Below are 22,092 nucleotides of genomic sequence, written 5' to 3'. Positions count from 1 at the left end.
GCTCTAATTGACTGATTAAGTCATATTTCCAGAAGCCAAAATGGCTGATATACTGGTTGCAAAATGGCTGACTGCAATCCAATTCCCCTGCCTTTTATGTGCACTCTCTTTTATGGGTTCCATATTTTTTTTCAAATCATGATGAAAAATGATTGAGCACAGCTAGACATCTTCTGTAGGACCTCACATTCACACATTCCTCTTGCAAATCATGCATTTTAAAGAAATTTTAAATTGATTTTGTTACTTCCACAGATTGATATTGTGAAAAAAAACCTTTAACATAAAGTGTTTTCATAAAAGCTTGTGTATTAGCTATTTTGGAGGTTTCCGTGGGTATAGAAAATTAAAAAGTGTTTGTAAAATCAAGAAATTGCCAAAGGGTGTTTTATAATCTCTAGTTTGTGTGGTCCTAATCGTTTTTTCTTTGGTTCGTTTTTCACTTAAAGCCACGTAAGAACGTCCACTCAACTCATTGGTTAGATAGGTCTGGGGCGGGAGTGAGAAAGTAAACACAGGAAGAAGGTACTGAAGAAGGTCCCCTTTGCCCAAATTTTTAAGAAAGCAAAGTAATTTGTTGATAGTCCAGTCAGGTCAGACCGTGAGTTAATAGGCCAGCTGCTAGCAACTGTCGATTTTGTTCATCCGCATCCCAATATGCCAAGAGCACCTGGCTATGAAAGCCATCTCAAACCTGAAGGACCCCTTAACTGGCACCCCTAAAAAATAATTGTTTAAAAAAAAATCTGTGTTTGACGAGATCCCGCAAGATCAGTTTTTGAGCCACAGCAGAGTTTCCGGTATCAGCTGAAATGATGTCCCAAAAAAGAGGGAAAGTGGTTACTCAACTGTACATGACAAGAAGGAGGTTGATAAGAGATCTGCAAGGCCTATGGTAATCACAAACTATATCAAGTCAAAGGCCGCTGCGGACTGTGTAGATTCTCCTCATAAAATGTTCATATATCAGATTTACTCTGATTAATGTATTAATGAAGAAACAAATTGTGAATTAGTGACACATGAATAGTTTTGTCATGTCAGGACAGTCAGGTCATGCATTAACGAGAAGTAATACAATGCTTAATAATGCAAACAGTCACTACGTCAACATTTTATTTTTCCTGCAGGCATCCAGCAACAGTAAAACTATAATTCATTTCAGGACCAGAGATCTATAACTTTAATACCTGACAGGATTATGTAGAAACATATACTGACGACAGTTTATAACATTTCACAACTCCCCGTTTTCTCTTCACTGTGTATAAAATATGAGGAAACTCCAAATGACCTATGCCTCTATGGCAAAATTAGCAATATGTTTTCATGAGCCTTGGTCCCAGAATGAGGATGAATTTGTCATATGGGTCCCAGGCTGAAAAATAAGGCCTGCAATAGAGAGACAATGTGTTATCGGTGGGCTGCCAAGTGCCTGTGCAAGAACCTGCTGGGGATAATTCATTTATATTAGGATGCCCCATAGGCACCAACAGCAAGAGTTTGTCTATGGGAAAATGCAGAGACCAAGGACATCCATCTGTGCAGAGCTAATGAGGCAGTGCTGTGTTCGTGAGTATTGGTCATATTAGAACACACTCACACACATTCCTTACTCATGCGCTCATGAACATACACACTTACACACAGGATACAGAAACAGGTCAAAATTACGGTGGCCCTAAAGTGCAAGACACAGCAGCATTTCAGAGATGAAATATTGATGTCATATTGTTTTGTTTACTCTTTCCTGAAATCCTTTGTGTTTGCTGAAATGTGTCTTCTGAAATGTTTTCTAAAACGTAATTTCTGTATTTTGTATTTCGTGAAATGCATTGTTTGCTGTGTATATAGAAATATCATACTTAAAGAAATATTGTAATAATGTAAAAAAAGATTATAAAAATGATGCCCTTTTGTTTGCAAAACATTGTTTTGTGTTGTGTAATGTCAGTCGTTTTGTGAAATGTTTGATTTTCTGAAATGTCGTGCTTTGTGTAACGTTGCTATACAGGATATAGAAACCGTCCAAATAAAAATCTCACTGCCAAACACACATGAATAGATACACAGACATTCATGCACAGGTACAATAAATGGAAGTACACAAAGGTGCTCATACATAATCACACACAAACTCACGCAGCCACATTGCCCCTCAGCTGTAATGAAACCCACATTGATCAGTGGTGAAAGACAGGTCAGTCAAGCAGCGATTCAGCCACTACAGCAAACAAATAGCTCTGGCTGACCAATGCACCTCCGGCAATTGTAGGCTACACCACAGAGAAGCTTTAGCCAGCGTTGCTAATGAGCTATTACAGCAGTGACCTTCGGGACAAACTCATTACCAGGTGACAATAGACGGCAGACAGAAGCTAGATTCATTATCATAATTATTAGCGCCGCCTTTATTGCAGCTCCCTGGAGTTGCTGGTCGAGGTGTGTGTGTGTGTGTGTGTGTGTGTGTGTGTGTGTGTGTGTGTGTGTGTGTGTGTGTGTGTGTGTGTGTGTGTGTGTGAATGAAAGCACAAGACAGAGAGTGTTACAGTTATAGACCATTACAGTTATAGACCATTACAATACTGTGAAAAATATCTCCTTGCCTATGCGATAGCTGGGAACATTTTGACTAGAACTCGCTCATATTTTAATGACTGTAATGTGGAGGCTTGTACTTTCAAATAACATTTGGACTCCATCCATTTTGCCCCTAGGAATATTGAATAAATCTTGAGAATGGACGGCCACTTCAGGGCTTTGCAGCTGTTCCATCTGTTCAGTGGAATCCATCAAATGTCTATCTATCAACCTGCTCCCTCACCGCTCCCTCGCTTGTCGACTTTACAAACTTCTGCTTCTCAGGCTGCAAGACAGAGGGAGGAGTGGATTAGCAGCACTAAGTGCATCAAAAATGTTATATAATACTTACTTTCCACATCATCAATGATGTGTTTTGACAACTGACTCCCCTGGAAGCAATGATTGCTGTTCTTCTCAATGTAAGGCTATTGCTTTGTTATACCTATATTCCCACATCAAGATCAGTTTCAGCTGCTGGGGTGGATCAAGAAACTAAAATGTGTCAACTTTTAAGCCATTTCTCATATGATAATAAATTAAGGGATGGATCATTTTTGGACAGCTACATCTTAAGTCTGATATTCAGAGGGGTTGACACCAATAGTTGTGACTCATCATCTTTTTGGATTTAAAATGTTCAGGAAAATGAATGGTGGAGGAACAAGATAGGGAGAGGGTGGGACAAGGGAGGGGAGGGAAGGGCAGAGGACCAGAGAAAAAGTGATTGATGCAAAAACAGCTAGAGTCAAACAATTCTCACTTCAGTGGTCGGATTTAGAGCTTTCATTTTCTGCATGGTGCAATGCTGTGGGCTTTATAGTCATTTTGGGTCACTCAAATAATAGTCTTGCATTGCCAGACCTATTTCCACAGCTCTGGCGAAACCTCTTATCTATTCTAAAAGATGTGTGTGTGTGTGTGTGTGTGTGTGTGTGTGTGTGTGTGTGTGTGTGTGTGTGTGTGTGTGTGTGTGTGTGTGTGTGTGTGTGTGTGTGTGTGTGTGTGTCTTTGTATGTGTGTGTGTGTGTGTGTGTATATCTGGGGGGGGTTGTTGGACAAGCAACCAACAAAAAAATGAAGATGATTCAAAGAGAAGTAAAAGAAGACAGTTTAATACCTAGTGGACAGTTGGTGACAACAGCAAGGTTCGTGAGTGGTTGATTTACGACAGCAGTACAGTACAAATGTACTGCAGTGACTGAGTGACTCATTAATTACAGCACTTAAAGTTAAAGTTCAATAACAATGCTCGTGCATTTCCTGCACTACCAACACCTACAACACCAATTCTTACTTTCTATAATACCTGCGCATGGCAACTATGGTATGATGAAGGTAAGAAAAGATCATGGCCACAGTACTCTCGCATTGCTAGACCCTCCTCCACAGCGCTGCGGAGGAAGGTCTGGCTAGTCCACACAGCATTCCGGGATGGGAGAAAAATGTGCTCTGGTTTATTGGCAACATGTGTACGTTCAAAGATTGTTTTACTAGTGCAACAGAAAACTCAGAGTTCAAAATTCCAACATAAAGAAAGCGGAAGACAACGGACATTCAACCGTAAAAAGTGACATCCGGCAGAATTTCCAGCGGCAACAGACCAATCCAACAACAACAGTGGAACGTCGTGGATATTGACTATGGCCACAGTAAGTAGAAATGCATTGCTTGTGATGCGCAGGTCTGTGACAGGAGGCAAGTTTCTGTCTCCTGTATCAAAATCAAACGTGCTACTCGCCAGTCCACCACCCAAAGCTCCACATCCTTAGTTTCCATATCCCTACATAAAGGGCACACACTTACTGCGTTGGCACTAAAACGCTGGCATTGGATGTAAATCGTAAGGTGCAAATTTATGAATGTAGTTCCTAGGATACCGGGCTGGGGGATCTTTGCTTATGGTCATAGTTTGGGTATATATTATTTAAAATAAGCCTCAAGTAGCTCCAGCACAACCAATAAAAATGCTAGGTTAGGTATTGAGGAGTGGTTTCCCACAAGAAATGACAAAGCTCCCTTTGAAGACATTAAGGGAGCCTTAACAAATAAAAGCAGTAGAAAAAAAAACAATGAGGAAACAAGAGGCAAGAAGGGTTGAAGAGAAGGAGGAAGGAATGAAAAAGAAAGGATGGACAGCAAAACAATGAAAAGGAAGACGGGATATGCAGATAAGGAAAAAGTGATCAAGATTAAGGAGGGTAGAGGTAACGAAGAGCAGCTGGATGGGAGGGATGCAAATCAGTGAAGTCAAAAAGAAGGCAGGAAGGAGGGGGAGAACAGAGGGAGGGAAGACAGATATGGACTGAAGACAAAGGAGGGACAAAGGAGGGAAGTAAAGAGGAGGCGATTGGCACAGAGGAGGAAGGAAGGAAGGAAGGAAGGAAGGAAGGAAGGAAGAAATGACTGAGGAAGAAGAGCAAAGTGAGAAAAGGAAGCAGTGTGCTCAACATAGAGGAGGGAGGCTGTGACGGGGAGCCATTAATAATTTATGATAGCCTCAGCTTTTCAAAGCAGCCCAGTGGTCCCGCTCCCTGCTTTCCCCTGACGTTTAATTTGTCTGAAAATCAGCAAGCGTGGAGTCTGATTATCGTCTCTGTCTGCCAACGCCTTTGCTTCAATCTCCCTGACACCAAGGTGAGATCACAAGCTGTTCGGTACACACATGTCAGCCTGGAATCCTTTAGGTCAAAACAATCTCGTCTAGAAGCTGCATCCATAAAGACATGAAGTATCTCTGTGTAAAACATCTCTGAACCTCTCAGTGCTACCTGAAATTAAATGCTCAAATACAGACCCAAGATCTTATATATCATTCCATTTATAAGCCCGTTATATTGACATGGGAAAACGGCAGCGGTGGGCAGTCAAGTGCCCTTGTCCTAGCTCTCTCAGTATAGTTTTATAGGCTATCTGATTGGCCTGTTTCTGAACAGGGGAAGAAATTACTTGGTCTCCTACAGTAAAGTAGCTTCTCTTTTAGTGTGTCTCTTGTGCCAGAATAGCTTTTCAGCTGCTGTTGCATGCAGGAGACTCAGGATTAGATTTTGGAAATTGTTAAAAAAACAAAAACAACTTAAGCTTCCCTCATATTAGAAAATAATGCATCTGCACTATAAAAGCTGTTTGACTTTAAAAAAAAGTTTCCTTGCTGCCTTAACAATGTGAGTTAACAGCGTTAACAGTGTGATGAAATTAATAATCTGTCCAGTCATCTAATGGTGTGAAAATTGTGAAAATGTAAAACCAACTGATTTAAGTTAACTGAACTCGAAGACAACGGGTTTGATAATGGATGGGTCATTCAAATGTTGGACTTCAACACAGGGGACCTGTTTCCTACCGACAGCTAGTCTCACATTGCCAGACCTTCCTCCACAGCGCTGTGGAGGAAGGTCTGGCTAGTCCACACAGCATTCCCGCATGGGAGAAAAACGTGCTTTAAACCAGTTTAAACCTAGCTGTCTCAATTTATAATGCAGAGATCTGAGGAGCAGCTAACCATAGTCTTCATAAATCCACCAGAGTTTAAAATTCCAACACAAAGAAAGCAGAAGGTTTCAGACATTCGGCGGAAAAGAGTGACATCTGGCGGAATTTCAGGCGGCAACAGAGAAATCCCATAAGTGGAACGTCATGGATATAGACTGGTTTCTTTTATTAATGAACTGAACCATCAACCCCGAATTTTCATTTTGTGTTTAATTTTCATTATTATACAGGAAAAGATTGAAAGTAACATTGAATAGGTTACATTTAAACTAAACTGACTTAGTTAAAACTGTTTTACAGCAAGATGGTTAAATCAGTGGTTGCAGGTCCCTTCTTCCATCAAATAGTGTCTATATGCCTGTTTGAAATGGGTAATTGAGGTTATTGCTCTAATGTAATGTGGGATATGTCAAATGATAAGGTAGCAAATAAACTAAAACATTACACTGAAATTAAGGTTTAAGCAGACGCAATTTTTTCCTATTTTGTTGTTATTTTATATTTTACTATTTAAATGTTCAATTTTGTTATTTTATATTTCAGTATATAAATTTGATATTTCTGTTTGTCTGTGATTTAACTGTCTAATATATTGAGAGCTGCTGAACTGCGTTTCGTTGTTGAAAACAATGACGATAAAGATCTATTCTACACAAAACTTTTTGGGAACAGAGGCTAGTGAAAAGCGAGAAAGGCAGCCTCCTCTCTCTCTCTCTCTCTCACACATTTCCGTCATGACCCCCAAAAGAAACAACTATAACTTATCTTAATATGTGTTAAAGAAACATCAAGTTCCCATTCTATATGCGTTTGCTTTAAACTACAAAACAAAAGGGGTCTCTGGAGAGTTTAACTCTCAAACAATGCTAATATGCTGATCATGTTTCTTCCTAATTTAGTTTACTGATTAATTCATCTCATCATTTCAAGTTAAAAGACTTCAAGTCAGAAGAACTTATGTTTATATATAATTTATATAATGTATAACTTATGTTAATAATTTGAAGTTGAATTAACTTGAAATGAATAAAAACATATGTATTTTGTTCATGACAAAAGCTAAGTGATCCCACTAAATTCCTGCATGATTTTGCATCTTGGGCTGTTGAAGTTTTTCTGTCCACTTCTAACGTTTACATCCTTACTTGTGTCTACATTTTTTTAATGGCAAGTAAACATTGTGTTCATTTGACAAATTACAAGACCGGTGTCTTGACATCAACAATGCATACAGCAACTTTTTGAGGTTGCACTTTGTCCCCGCTTCTCTGACAGCAATTACGGAGTTTAAAAAAAAGGGCCAAAAGGACTATATGTACATTTAGTTCACACTGCATGAGAGAAAATGCTTAACTTTTGTTTAAATTGAGCCTGAGACTAAACAAGTCTAGTCTTATATCCATATTACGATCACAGAACCCAGGCAGTGCCAAATAAAAAGTGATGAAAAGAACCACAGCAGAAACATTGACATATTAAAACAGAATCATTTTCTTGGTCTCAACAGTGAGACAGCCAGAGGGAATTTCAGAGAGATAACAGACACTCCAATGCTGCCACCTAGTAGCGTAATTGAGTTACAGCAATCTAGGACAGTCCATCCTGAGCTATAAAGGGGCGATTCACAAATTGTACACGTTAAAGTCAATTTACAAATTCTGTGGAGCCTGTGAAACAATGCCTGTGCATGTTTTTTTTTAGAAAAAAAATACTCAATTGACATCAATGACTTGGAGAATACAAATTTCGAAAAGAAAGTCTGAAAACTGAGGGCACAGAGTTTGAAAGACCAGTAATTTAATAGGCATGAAGGGTCCAACAAAAGATGCTATGGTGTTACATTATGGTCAAATGTAGGATTGAAGGTTTTTGAAGCGACTCATATCAGGAAGTAAACCCAGCATATATGTGCTCTCTGGCTCAACTCTGGCTTGACTATTGTAACTTAAGGTCACAGCTGTCAATACATTGAGCCCAAATTGGCTATTTGTCAGATAACCTTCTCTAGTCCCGCCCATAGCTGTGGTTACAACCAACCAGATAAGAGACATTTAGTTTCGTGTGTAAAAGTTCTTGACCTTGGAAATAGTAGCTTGAAAAAAAAATTTACCACTTACTATCTTTTCCAGCGCTTTTCAACCTCATCTAACAGAGATGTATCATGTTTTGTATATAGTATAATATGCAGCAAGTATAAGTATAATATTTTATTAAATCTGTTTAAAAAAAAAAAGGATGTATGGTAAAATACAGGAATATTGTATGATTTTACAAAGTATATACAGTACATTCTTTTAATGTAATGTATCATCGGAGATGTGTTCTTAAAAATAAATATCAAAATACAATATTGAAAGAATGAAAACGCTTATTTCCTGCATGTCTCAGTGCAAAGAAACTTCTTGTTGCTAAAACTTCTTGGGATGACAGACTCTTCAGTGTCAGGCAGTAATGACAGAGACTTTGTGGAAGCTCCTGGAAACCATGTTGGCGCTGTTGCTGTGTGATAAAGTGGCCATCAGCAGTTTAGTGCCAGGTGAAGTTGCCATGATGGACACCGTCTTCTCTATCTTCTCGTCTGGCTGCAGGGAAATCATTCTGGGAAAGAGAGAAGAAAAACACATCATCTTTCCTTATTTCAGCTCTCACAAAGACCCACGCAGGATATTTCCAGAGCAGCCCTGAAACAGTCTGGAATTCCATTGATGGCACAAGAGTCTGTAATACTATTGGACAATGAATAAAAGGGACAATTGGCAAGATATTTGATGTTTCACAGCACAAACTACACAATCATAATATATTGTGTGTGTGTGTGTGTGTGTGTGTGTGTGTGTGTGTGTGTGTGTGTGTGTGTGCTTGTTTTACCATATTCGTGGGGTCCAAAAACCAGGGAATACAGTATACTTGTGGGGTCTGCACAGCCTTGTGGGGCCCAAAATGCTGGACCCCACAAGGTTAAAGGTCTGTTTGAGGGTTAAGACTTGGTTTTAGGATTAGGGTTAGAATGAGGTTCTGGTTAGGGAGAGGGTAAGGGTTAAGGTTAGGCATTTAGTTGTGATGGTTAAGGTTAGGGTAAGGGGTTAGGGAATGCATTATGTCAATGACAGGTCCCCACAAAGATAGTGAAACAAACGTGAGTGTGTGTGTGTGTGTGTGTGTGTGTGTGTGTGTGTGTGTGTGTGTGTGTGTGTGTGTGTGTGTGTGTGTGTGTGTGTGTGTGTGTGTGTGAGGAGCGTTGATTAATATCACCAATTATTTTACAAATCCTTTGCCAAATACAGATATTTGTCTAGCTCCCAGAACTAAAGTTCTGCCCCTTTTCAAGCCAAAAAGCAGTTTTATTGTTCCAGTACTTAGCATGGTGATGTATTAGGCTACCTCTTACAGTAACTAGATTTTTCTGCTGAATCTTTTCTCCTAATTAGCAAGCTTAGTCCTCTCTTGGGTGAAACTTGTTCTTCATTGTCTGTGCCAATAAAACGCCACCATGGCTCCAGGGGACGCAAATGAGAAAGAAATAAGACCAAACCAGGAAAAGATAATTATGAACTTTTTGTAAAATTCCATTGACAAAGGTTGTCCGGTTATAGCCATAATGGAGGTAAAGGAAGGAAACAGGAGATTAAGTCTTAACATCACAAAGGAGTGTGGGAGTAGTGTGGGAGTAACGTTAGCCAATGTCATGAGAACGTTTCCTGCTGGCTGGGTTTCTCTACCCCACAGAGTAACACAACCGCATTCGATGTAACGACATTCCTGACAGCATTCCCAAACCGCATTACTCAGAAACTTGGAATGTCATGTCAACTGGAATGGTTACACAGGTAAACCTATTGTGTCTTTTTGTTGTTAATGTTTTTACCAACAACACTTCCGTTGTCCTATGGAGCCATGAATAACCCAGAGTATCAATTGAGAATGATTATTATTATTATTATTATTATTATTATCATTGTAGTATATCTTAAGGTCCAACTGTAAATAGGCTTACCTGGCTTCCTGTTTGCCCTGTAACAAGCCAGATCCCTCTACAGTCAGCACAACTCCATTCAGAGTTTTGGAAAGTTTGTTGATGAAGGACACCTGGGCTTTGTGCTCCGTCTTTATCAGGATGCTGTCCCCTCCTTTGATCTGGGGAAAAGCCACAGTTACATGATGAGACGCTAGAAAACAAAATCCTCTATTTAGTTGATTATGAGCTCTGGTGCTCAACACTAACAATTTAGTCCACGTTGGGTTGATTGGTTTTCAATAGAGTTTAAAATGTATGTAGGTAGGTATGATACAAAATAGGGCTGCAACTAACGATTATTTTCATAGTCGATTAATCTGTTGATTTTTTTCTCGATTAATCGATTAGTTGTTTGGTCTCTAAAATGTCAAAAAAATGGTGAAAAATGTGGATCAGTGTTTCCCAAAAGCCCAAGATGACGTCCTCAAATGTCTTGTTTTGTCCACAACTCAAAGATATTCAGTTTACTGTCACAGAGGAGAGAAGAAACTAGAAAATATTCACATTTAAGAAGCTGGAATCAAAGAATTTTACTCAAACCGACTTATCGATTATCAAAATAGTTGCCGATTAATTTAAGAGTTGACAACCAATCGATTAATCTTTGCAGCTCTAATAGAAAACCTATTGTTTTGGATGAGAGGAAACTCAACTGACTGCAGTGAACAGAGCAGCCAGATAAGTGCTTTACTGTTCATTCCATGCAAATGTGTGTAAGACGCAGAAATGATTATCATGGCTAATTATTATGATTAGAATTTGATAGAGATCAGTGATGTTCTTTAGAACACAAACCAAACATTTTTTTTTTACACAGTACAATGGTTATTGAGACCTCCTCGACTGTAAGATTTAGTGTGAGGGGGGTAAGTAAATTGACTAAACGTTGTATATGACAAATTCTGTGCATCTTAAATGAAGTCATTTAAACATCGTGATATGATTAAGTGAGTGTGAAAAGTTTTAGGTCGACAAACTAAAGAGAGGGGGGATGTGAATGACATGAATTTCTGTCTCTGCTCTTTGTTAAAATGATGTTGTCTTGTCATGTACGACTGACATGAGACAGAAGATCAAAGTGAACAATGACGATAAAGAAGAAAGAGAAAGGAAGAAAAGGCTACATCGTTTTTTTGGGAGCTGAAGAAAAGATAGGCTGGATACTGCTGTACCTCTATGGTTATGTTTAGGGATCTTAAGTTGAACTCCTGCATCGCCAGGGCTCTTTCTTTGGTCCTCACGTCCTTTATCACCACTGCCATGTTCACAATGTCATCCGCTGCCAGGACCGACTCGTACTCAGAGGGGAGGATGGTGTGTTGGAGCAACAGAACTGCAGAGAATGTAAAGGATGTGGACAAATGAACATGAGGGGAAACAATAGAAGCTGCAAACAATCTCTCGTGTTTGTTTAATGTTTCAGTAGAGGTTTCAGTAATATAATTGTGACCAAGCCAATGTGTACTAAAATGAAATACTATTGAATAAGGTAATCCAACAATCATGCCAGAGACTGTACACATTTATACTGTCCTCTCCTCACCTTCACCCGGCTGTATGTGCACTTCATTGCTTGTGTTCCAGAAGCTCTCCTGTGGGTTGCTGTTGTACTCCTTAAGCTGAGCGTTGAGGTGTTCCAACAGGACCCTGGGCCTGCTTGACTGGTTTTTGACCGTCACACACATGGCGATGCTCTTCCCCACTGACGGCACCCCATCTATCCTTAGGGATACCTCCAAACCGGGTGACATTCCTCCTGCGTGGAGATTAAGGGGAGAGATGCGTACAAGTTGTTTCAAATAGCTACCGGATAAACCGATGAAGAAAAGACAAAGATTGGAAAAGGATAAGCTTGCTTTTGTTACATGTGCAACAATTAACTACTGCTATTGGTGCAAACTGGCATGTTTACATGTCAGTTTTAGTCCTTGAACACGGTGCTTTTTGTGTTCATTCAAACACTATATGGCCAAAGTATGTAAACATGCCTTTAGTGGGATCGGCTGCCTCAATTACAGGTGAGGAAAAAAGAAAAATGATGAAAATGCTTTAATCCAAAGGTCCTTATTTGCGCACACTAATATTACTGCTAATAGGCATATTTCATACATACACTACATGTTAGCATATCTTTTTAAGTAGAAATGGTGCCAGTGGGAATTGACCCTCCGACTAACAAACATCCAAAACACAAGATTCACTCTCAGTGGTTTCTGTGACACAAGAAGTACTTTCAAAATACTAATGTTTAAACGTACAAAGAGGGCGAAAAAACACAGAGCTACCTATAGCTCAGTTGTGGTGGACTAAGCCAGTGAATGATTAGGCTACGTAGTTCTGCTCACAGTTGAGTAGGTGGTCCTTAATGTGGCTCAGGACACATACTTGTACACAAGAAGGTTGCATTCCCACCTATACTTCGAGCTGTCCACTTGTGATCAGATCACTCAGATCTGATTTCAACAACAGGTGAAAACTGGGCTACAGAGCTGCTAGCAAAGCCATTGGGGTGGCATGTACACACACACACCTCTCCTTAATTACAAACAATTAAAACAATTGACTTATGTATAGGCCTAGTATAGATAGAAAGAAATATAGATAGAAATGTCTATAAAAATACAACAATTACTGCAATAAAGGCAGTCTGTTATTAATGGGTAACGTTAGTGTGCTCAAAGCGTCCTGTGTACATTCACATCTATACTTAGAGCTGTCCACTTCAAACACTTTATTGTCATTGTGTAGCACAACGAGATTACTTTGTGACAGCCCAAGGGTGCGCTAAAAAGTGATAAAATGCATGTTCGGTAGTACGGAACAATTTAAAAAGATATAAATAAATCTGTAAGTCTATCTAGAATACTATAAAATAACAACATAAGATAATAATCTAAAAATAAAATAAGCTAAAAATGTAAGTAAAAGTTAAGTAATAAAATATATAAATTTATATAAGATTTATAAATGAATAAGAGCTAAACTTATATAAATAGGAGCTAACCATAAGTGCACAAGTTGTGTTATAGCATCAGGGTTTCTTATTACCACATGGTTATGTTGCACAGTAGTATTACAGTAGTGTGATCCGAATTGGGATCGGATCGGAGGACAGATTTTAAAACCAGGTCTGAACGGGGCCTCAGACAGTGTTGTCAGTAGCAAACATCTAAATATACCCTGCGACAGTATGAGTAGAATAAAATCTTACGTGCTTCACCAACCACTTGGCACCTGGCTGTAAAAGTGTAAAAGAGGGATTTTGTCAAACAACTAAATATACACAGTTGCATAGTGAAAATGAAGGCCAAATAGGAACGTATGTAGCTGAGTGACATATGTTCTGTGATAGAATGAGTAGTAGTATTAAAAAGTGTACCTGTTCCATTTACCAATGGAGTGGACTGCAATGAAGAACCTACACAAGTGACCTCAGCTGTAAAAGTGAGAGAGATCTTGTTATGAAAAAAGCAACGGTATCAAATGTATGCTCTCACCAGACCATAAGAAGCAAACAGAAAATAAAGCAATGGCTTTTCTGGCTAACAGAAACCCCCAGTGATAATTTGCATCAAAATGTTCCCACATTGACTTTAGTTTTTATCTTCCCAGTCTTGGGACATTACCGCCACCTGTAGATTGGCATTTTGGCATGTTTGCACAAGGCAAACAGAAAAGCCCACTTGTATAAAAATGGCTCCATACTAGAGGTCAAAAACTCCACAGGGGACATTTAAGTTTCAAAATAACGTCCATTTTAAAGTATTTGTGTGCACAGATGTATGTATGTTTGCATGTGGAAAGAAGGGTGAAGATGCTTTATTACACAACCGCTGATGATCACTGCTCGCTGAGTGTCTTTGAATGGCTTTTGGTTGTCCCCCTAAAAAGGGAAAGAAAAACTTTATCACACATGTGGAGAGCAAAGACAGAAAACACCCTACTTCTACTGTCTCTACATTGTGCATTTGCATAATGCTGATTCTTACTGTTCTTGCTCTTATAAGTGAGCGTCAGATTCTCTGGACTGTCTGAGCCAATTCTCTTTGTGCAGATCAGCTGTCCCACGCACTCAGTGTCCACCATCCTCTCCACCACCAGTCCATTGCGCACAATCATCCGTATGACGTCAGCGTCAACAGAGGCATAGACGAACGAGGTGTCATAAGGGGCGCGGAGGCAACGTTGCTGGATGGCAGCTACTGGGCAGGGGCCACAGCAGAATATCCCTGCAGAGAAATATGTGTTTATTGTTGCATACTAATTAGTTATCCTTCGAAAATAAATCACATTATCCATTATGTTCCAATTCCTGTGACATTTACTCAAGAAGGAAGCTCTCACATTAAGCTTCGAACAAGCTCAATATTCCTGTCCAAATTTGAAAACGTTAAATTGAAAAATTAAAATCCAAATGACAGCTATGCAAACAAACCCACTTGGGGCAGGGCCCCACCTGCACTTCTCTCCTGGGGGGTCGGGTCCACTACCTGCCAGCCATCAAACCCTGCACCGAGGTCTGGTCTCCTCATCCAGCACTCCACCCATACATGGAAGTTCCTGCAAGAGGACACACAGGTACTGTATGGATGCACAAACACTCTCAACAAATGAGTATGCATAAACCAATAAACATGGACATGCATGCACAGAGGAATATTATACATGATCACAGGCAAATGCACTAAGGTGACTAAGGTGTTGATATCGATAATGTAGGCCCCACTTCTCTGGATTTATATGTTCATATAAAACAGTCATTAGGCAAATGTTAAAACAGACACCAATATACTGAATTATAATTTTAACAAAATTCAATACAGTGCCTCTTAAAAAATTCAGTTTGAATGTAAATTGTCAAATCGTCCTGATGGCTAAACAAGTAAAAGACCAACTGTTATCTTTGTAGTTTAACAGCAAGAAACACCAACCAAATGCTGTCGTTATTGTTGAGGTTGAGCTTTTCTCCTGTGCTGGAGTAATATTCATCAATGTTTAGGTTGCCATCTCCATCATGGGCTGCATTAAAAACTGTCACCACCCTGGAGGGAATTCCCAGCACTCTCATCACTGGGGAAAAAAAGTCAGTCGTAAGCACTAAACGAACCAAGATTCTGAAATCATTTGTACTGACAAATTAAGGCCTGAAATGTTAAGTCTGTTTAGTAAAAAAAAAAAAATGAAGTGATGATGATTGTTATGGGTCGGCATCCTCGTGTGTGTTCAATGTGTGTGTTTATTTGAGTGATTTGTGAGATGCAAAGCAGGCTGTGCCATCCCGTGCTGCAGATTGGATGGTCAAAGGAAGTCCCGCCCAGTTCCTGGAGGAGAAAGCTGATTGGTGTGGCATGCTGACCAGCCAATTGAGGAAGGCTGCCTCCAAGTTAAAAAGCCTGATTGATTGCAGCTGCCAGACTAGATTCATTTGTGAAAATTTTTGTGAGTGTGAGGAAGTGGGCCAAGGCTTGAGTTTTAAAAACTGATTCCATCTTTGCATTTAACAGGTTGATTGTTTAGTCACATTAAAGATGATGATGATGATGATGATGATGATGATTATGATTATGATGATATAATAAAGGTCAGTTCATCCAAAATAATAACAATAAAAACACATTTTCTCTGTAAAACTGTTTACATCAAGGTTTATCTGAGGTGAGTGAGAAAATAGATTTGTCTATAATTGAAGTAAACCATCCGTCCCTTTAATGGAAAAAAATATATATGCTTTAATAACACAGTTCAAATTGAGCAAGCAATATCACTATGCATCCCACAAGAAAGAGTAAAGAGAAAGAGTTAACATAATTTAAATTACCGGATGACCAGCCAGTTCACAGAAAATCAGCAGGTAATTGCCACTGTAATTATTAGGGGGGGTGAAGGTGAAAATCTATCTTCCAAACTATATTACATATTCTCATTTGTCTCCTTTAGGTGTTCAATTAGATTGACATTTGGTGACTGTGAGGACCATAGCAGATGATTCACATATTTTCCATACTCCACTTCAGTGACCCTTCATGCCCTCTATGGAATCATCGGCATTCATTACATATTGTATGTATGTATTTAGTTTTGTTGAAAATTGTAATTTTATAGTATTGTTTAATCATCCTCCTCTCCATACTTTGTTATTTTTATTAATTTAAAGTCATATTATTGTTTCTCTGGATAATTATTTTGAGTCTGTGTCTGAAATGTTGTATATTAGGATGTATTTTGTCAATAAAGTTGTGAAAAAAAATTGATTTCTGGAAGAATGAGCGATTATTAAAAAATGAGATGAAACTGATAAATAACAGACCATTGCAAGTATCAATCTTCTAGTTTAAAACATGTTTAGGTGAGTTTAGCTTATCTTATCAGCAACATTGTAAGAAACGGAAACCTTTGATAACTTTTTGACTCCAATTCCAATTCAATGAGATGTAGTACAACTGCTCGGTGTTGGAGATAGCTCAGTAACACTTGAATGTCATGGTTTTAGCATAAATACACTCGTGGGTCCTAATTGTTCAAAGTACCTGTGCAGAGGACAGCTGCAAAGACCCAACACTGTCCATAGCGCACGGGGCTGTAGTTGGACGAGACCCATTGGTGAAGGATGTCGGCGCTGCCACTCCACTCTGTAGGCACGATACCATCTTTGTAGCTGCCCTGCCACTTCCCCTCCAAGATACCCAGGTCATCATTACAGTTTACCTTGGACAGCAGGAGACACATTACTGACCTTTTTTTTCTTCATTGTGAATCTGCACAGACAATTGCTCTTCAATAAATCCCAGCCATGTAATTGATATTAGTAAAGGATGATGATGATGAATCATTTTATCTCGGTTAACACACATGAAAAAAACAATTATTTGCCACCGTAGCTAACCGAAAAAGGAATAGGCTGAAGCCAAGGCTTTTTTTTTTTTTTTTGTCTATCCTATAATCACCCAGAAATCCAACAAAGCTAAATTAAACTAAATACTTGAGTACAATAATAATATTAAATTAAAGTAGTTTTACATTTTAATCAAATTACTTCATAACCCTTCATTATTTTAGATTTTAAAGCTTTTTTGAAACTCAACAGAGATGTACACACTCTCAACTCATCATTAAGTTCATTCCATAATGTAACCCCCAAAACTGAAAGTAATCTAAATTTGACATTAGTCCTCACTTTACCAGTTTCAAAGATCGATGATCGTCTAAAATTATGACCTTCTCTTAATAAAAAAATAAAAAATGAATACAGACAGGAAGGCCATTTTTTTCACAACTCGAAAAAGTATTTCTAAAGTTTTTAAATATACAAGATCTGGAAGGATGTGGCATGAGTGGGAATGCATGTGCATGTTTTTACATATTCATCGCACGCACAGTGTTTGTGAGTGTTGTATCTTACCATAGCACAGATCACCCTACTGAGGTAAACAGGGTCTGCTCGTAGACTGTAGTCATTGTCTTTGTTCTTGAGGTGCTGTGGGCTGACCTGTAGGAGCGCCAGACATGCCTCTAAGACCCCAGGCTCATACTGCACACATGGAAACAACAAATTTAGCTGTGCTGTATTCCTATCTGCAAATAATGCTGTGATTACACATGATCCATTCACGACAGCTGAGCGTCACATACCTGACCAAAGGACCAGGGCCGCTGTCGAACGTTTAGATGGGTGCCCATAAAAACCAGCCCGTAATCACTCTTGACATACTCTTTTATTTGGGCATCCAGTGGCATGTACACTGGATCATCTGAAAGGCAAAAGCAGTGGTGTGGAATGACTTCTACAACAAGTTAAGAGCAAAAACTGTAGACAACAACAGGAAGGAGTGTTACTACATGGACCCACCTTTTAGCCAAGGGTTGCAGAGCAGCACAAATGTTCCCACTGCATAGCTACTTCTGTTCTGTATGGTCTCTATGTGGACCATAAGGTTATACAGAGCCACTGCGGATTGAACAGGGGAGCAGATGTGGATGGTGACTGACTGAGGCTGTATGTCGCCTGGGTAGACTTTGGCTGACCAGCTTTTTGGGTCGGATCGCTCGTCAGAGAACTTAACTGGGAAGCTCTCTGACAGATGGCCTGTATGGTGAAAGAAAACACTTGCAGTTTACTTAAAGTTAGATGATACTTAATGAAGTAATAACATAATAACAGTTGAATTCATGAGAAACAATTCCAAATTCAATACATTGCTATACAGCCTTACTTGGTGTGGTATGACCTTCTTTTTACAGTCACTGGGTATGACCAGCAGCTTATGGTGGCTAATGCATCATAGACATTACAGAGACAGCTGACTTGATGAATGACTGACTCTAACTGCTATTGCTACACTGTTTTAGCATTTACCTTTATAACATAATAGTCAATTTTGGCCACAGTGGCCGGTGAGTTTAAGCAAAAATTACATAGTTTCACTTTAAGCCTAATGGCATGTAAGGTAAAGTTTTGCCACTAAGCTACTGGGTCATACCAGACCAAGTAAGGCTGTAGCAACAACACCTTGTGTGTATTGGATTGAGCAAGCATGCTTTGTATTGCCTATGAATGTAATAATAATAATAATAAACTTTATTCCAGACAAAAGTCCATATAACACATCATACAGTATAAATAGTATAAAAAATGAGATAGAAGAATACATAAAAAATGTAATATTAGCCTATAGGATATACAGGCTATTACACCAATGCCGTCTTAACCTAGAAGTGTATCTATAGCAGCTTTTCAGAGGGCTGACTAGGGCTTCAATTATGTGGTTCTCTGACTTGTCCATGTGACACATGAAACTTAACATCAGTTGTCTTAAGAGTGCCTCACTGTGTTTTCATTTGTAAGATTAAAAAAAAATCTTTGATACCTATCGAAACATCCAGCACCAGCTTCTCTGAGCAAGGGTCCAATGACCGGCTGCGAAACAGCAGAGTCAGTTTGAAAGGTTTCCCTCGTCGCACCACCAGGTGCTCTTTGCTGAGCCCCTGTGTCTCATGGGAAATGTGGTTTTCATTAGCCTTAAAGTCGACTAACTTCAGTTGGCAGTGGCTATAGTGAGTGCCTGGAAAAACAGATGACGTGTTATAAAAACCACATTCATCTGAAGAGTGTAGAAACAACAATCAGTTCAATGACAGACAAACAAACTGCAGGTGTGCATCAGAAAAAGTGGACGTGCCCCATTTAATTATCACTACAACAAAGAGTAGGCTAGACTGATGTGCACCTCCACAAAATGTATCCATCCATTACTCTCCTTATAGGCTTGCCTACAACATAGCCATAAAACAATATAAAAAGATATTTAGAGGAAGTTCAAGGATGTCATAGTCCCTGTTGCAACAAATGCCCCCAGTCTATCGGTAACATCAATGTTAAAGTAGCGGGAAGTTTGCCAAAATACAGCGTTCATTTTGCTGAACTCTAGCGAACCGTTGTTAACATTCTTTCCACTGACTGTTTTGGTGACTGGGAAAACCCGTAATGTGAGCTAGCAGGTTGGTCTACTAACTACTACTGGGCTAGGCCTTGTGTCCAGCTGATCATCAATCTAAAAAAAAAAAGGCCTAAGAGTTCATGAATAATTATTTATTTGAAATGTAAACAAAACATTAAATATATTAACACAACTCTGACTACCTTACCAATTTATCTTATTTCCCTTTCGCAATTGTTTAATATATTTAATAAATACTCAACAAAATAATCAGTTCACACAGATACTTCAGGTTAATCACAAACAGCAAAGGAAACTGCCACGATGTGCATGTTTTCTATGCTACTATCCAGCTAACAATTTATGGTTCCCAGAATGTTCTGGTTTTGGTTGCGGTAACCTTTAGGGAACGTTTCCCTAACGTTGCTTTTTTACATTCCCTAACCTTTAAAAAACTTTACAACCATGGTACCAAAAATTTAAAAAGAAATATAATAATCAGAATCAGTTTTATTGGCCATATAGACACATACTGTACAATAGAGACAACAATATACATATAGGCACATATCAACACAATATACAAAAAATACAACTATACAAATAAGACATAATATCAATACAAGTACACATGGAGTGGGATATAAAGTGCAAAGTAATAGTGCAAATGTAGTGTGTGCAAGATGCATATTGGAATGATAAAGTATGTAATGTGTAGGTGAATGGCCAAAGTGGGGATGACCCCACTTATCAGCAGTTCAGGAGAGTGATGGCAGTGGGAAAGCTATAGTTTCAAGTATATATTTAGAATAAGTGACTGCACCCAGGAGAGGGAAATAGTTTTGTTTATTTTGCAAATGGCAATAAATAATTTGAAATATTTTAGTGTTTTAAAACACTGTTATTATTAGATGAGGAGCCTACGATCATAGTGATGAAGTTACTGTTTAATGCAGGACACTTTTTACATGTTGTGGTCAATTTAGAGATTTTGGTCTATTTTGCTTCCATGTCTTCTTTTACTCTAATGGATATAAAACTTCCAAAATACACATTTAGATGGTATTTGTTTTAGGCTGCATCTGTAGATTTATTCTAAATTAATCTACATATTTACACCTAACATTTAAGGGGGGTCAGTTCTGTGGTGATACGTTTTAGTTATTTTGTTTATCCTGTTCACCTGCAGTGCCTTGACAAATGAATCCTCAGCCAAACCTTAGCTAACTTATTATTACATAAGCAAGTAGCTCATGCATGTTAGCAAGACAGAAGTTAACTATTTGTTTTGTCTTTAGGCTAATTAGCTGTAAACTCGAGGCACTGGCTGCTCAGCCTTTTGTTCATCACCACTCACCTCCACACAAACCAAGAAAAATGTTCTGGGGTAGAGCTGGAAGAGAGACTGCTGTCTGCCTGCCTGTCTGCCTCTCTCTCTCTCTGTGTATGTGTGTGTGTGTGTGTGGCGCGAGGAGACTCATCGCGGAGAGAGAGAGAGAGAGAGAGAGAGAGAGAGAGAGAGAGAGAGAGAGAGAGAGAGAGATCGACAAAGTCTAATCTCCCGATCTGATATTTAGATTTTTTAATTCAAGAAATGTATTTGTTTGACAGGAAGCTGTGTGCAAACCGGAATATGTAGGCTATATTTATTGATTAAAAAATAAAAAAATAAAATAAAAAAGGCACTTTCTCTCGAGGAAGAAAAAGGACAGGTGCTCAAGCCCCTTTTGATGTCTATGTGTGCAGGTATGGCAAGCAGTTTTAACATTTAATAAAACCACATTCCCATCTGTAATTACATTTGAGATATCCATAATAGCATTTCTACTGGATAAAATTGTATTGTCACTACTACAAATGGTAATTAAAGAACTCCACAATAACATTTTTACTAGTAGAAATTGTATTTCAAGATATATACAACTTTGATTGTACTGGTCAAAACTAAATAAAAGATATCAAAAATCGTTTTAAAATTTGAATTGGCAGTTTAAACATTTAATAGCTAGACTGGATATTTATTGCAGATATCCATAATTCAACTCTTCCTAGTCAAAAAGAACAATTCAGATATCCACAATGACATTCTTCCTATCTACAATTGTCATGTCAGATATCCACAACGTCATTCTTACTAGTACATAGACGTCATGTTTCCCATTCATTCCAGATACCAAAAAGATAATAATGAATGCCAAAAGGGCTCACTTTAGTTTTGCTGAAATCTACACAAACAAAGTTACAAACAGCCAATTTAATTAAAAGTTAATTAAAAACATGATTTGCAGAGTGAACTCACCCCACATGGTGTATGTCGTCTGTTGCATGATGTCCAAGGTGTGACAACAGGTGACTGAAGCAAGTGAAGGAATGACAAGCAGGCTCCACCTTGCCACTGATAAGCGCCTCTCTCTCTCTCTCTCTCTCTCTCTCTCTCTCTCTCTCTCTCTCTCTCGTTGTGGCCATCTACCATTGGATTACTTTATATATATGGGCTGTCAATCGATTAAAAAATGTAATTTAATTAATTACATACTCTGTAATTAATTAATCAAAATTAATCGCATACAT

The 22,092-nt window shown here is 38.7% G+C and overlaps 1 protein-coding gene across 2 annotated transcripts; it reads right to left on the bottom strand.

The window, feature by feature from the left end:
• Positions 1 to 8,300: 8,300 nt before the first annotated feature.
• On the bottom strand, positions 8,301 to 21,928 carry LOC144520578 (protein-glutamine gamma-glutamyltransferase 5-like). 2 transcript variants are annotated; one of them, XM_078254375.1, is made up of 16 exons: positions 21,821 to 21,928; positions 18,952 to 19,146; positions 17,934 to 18,170; positions 17,717 to 17,835; positions 17,487 to 17,615; positions 16,615 to 16,792; positions 15,019 to 15,157; positions 14,523 to 14,647; positions 14,077 to 14,316; positions 13,914 to 13,970; positions 13,467 to 13,523; positions 13,299 to 13,325; positions 11,631 to 11,843; positions 11,260 to 11,420; positions 10,067 to 10,206; positions 8,301 to 8,670 (listed from the first exon to the last, which is right to left on the bottom strand). In XM_078254375.1, the coding sequence occupies exons 1-16, from the start codon at positions 21,846 to 21,848 to the stop codon at positions 8,514 to 8,516; spliced, it is 2,202 nt and encodes a 733-aa protein (XP_078110501.1). In that variant the 5' UTR covers positions 21,849 to 21,928; the 3' UTR covers positions 8,301 to 8,513. The 2 variants fall into 2 exon arrangements, with proteins under 2 accessions (XP_078110501.1, XP_078110502.1); XM_078254376.1 differs by having other exon boundaries at positions 14,544 to 14,647.
• Positions 21,929 to 22,092: the final 164 nt, after the last annotated feature.

Source organism: Sander vitreus, chromosome 7 (genome assembly GCF_031162955.1).
Source record: "Sander vitreus isolate 19-12246 chromosome 7, sanVit1, whole genome shotgun sequence".
NCBI lineage: Eukaryota > Metazoa > Chordata > Actinopteri > Perciformes > Percidae > Sander > Sander vitreus.
This window is presented reverse-complemented; position numbering and strand designations above follow the sequence as displayed.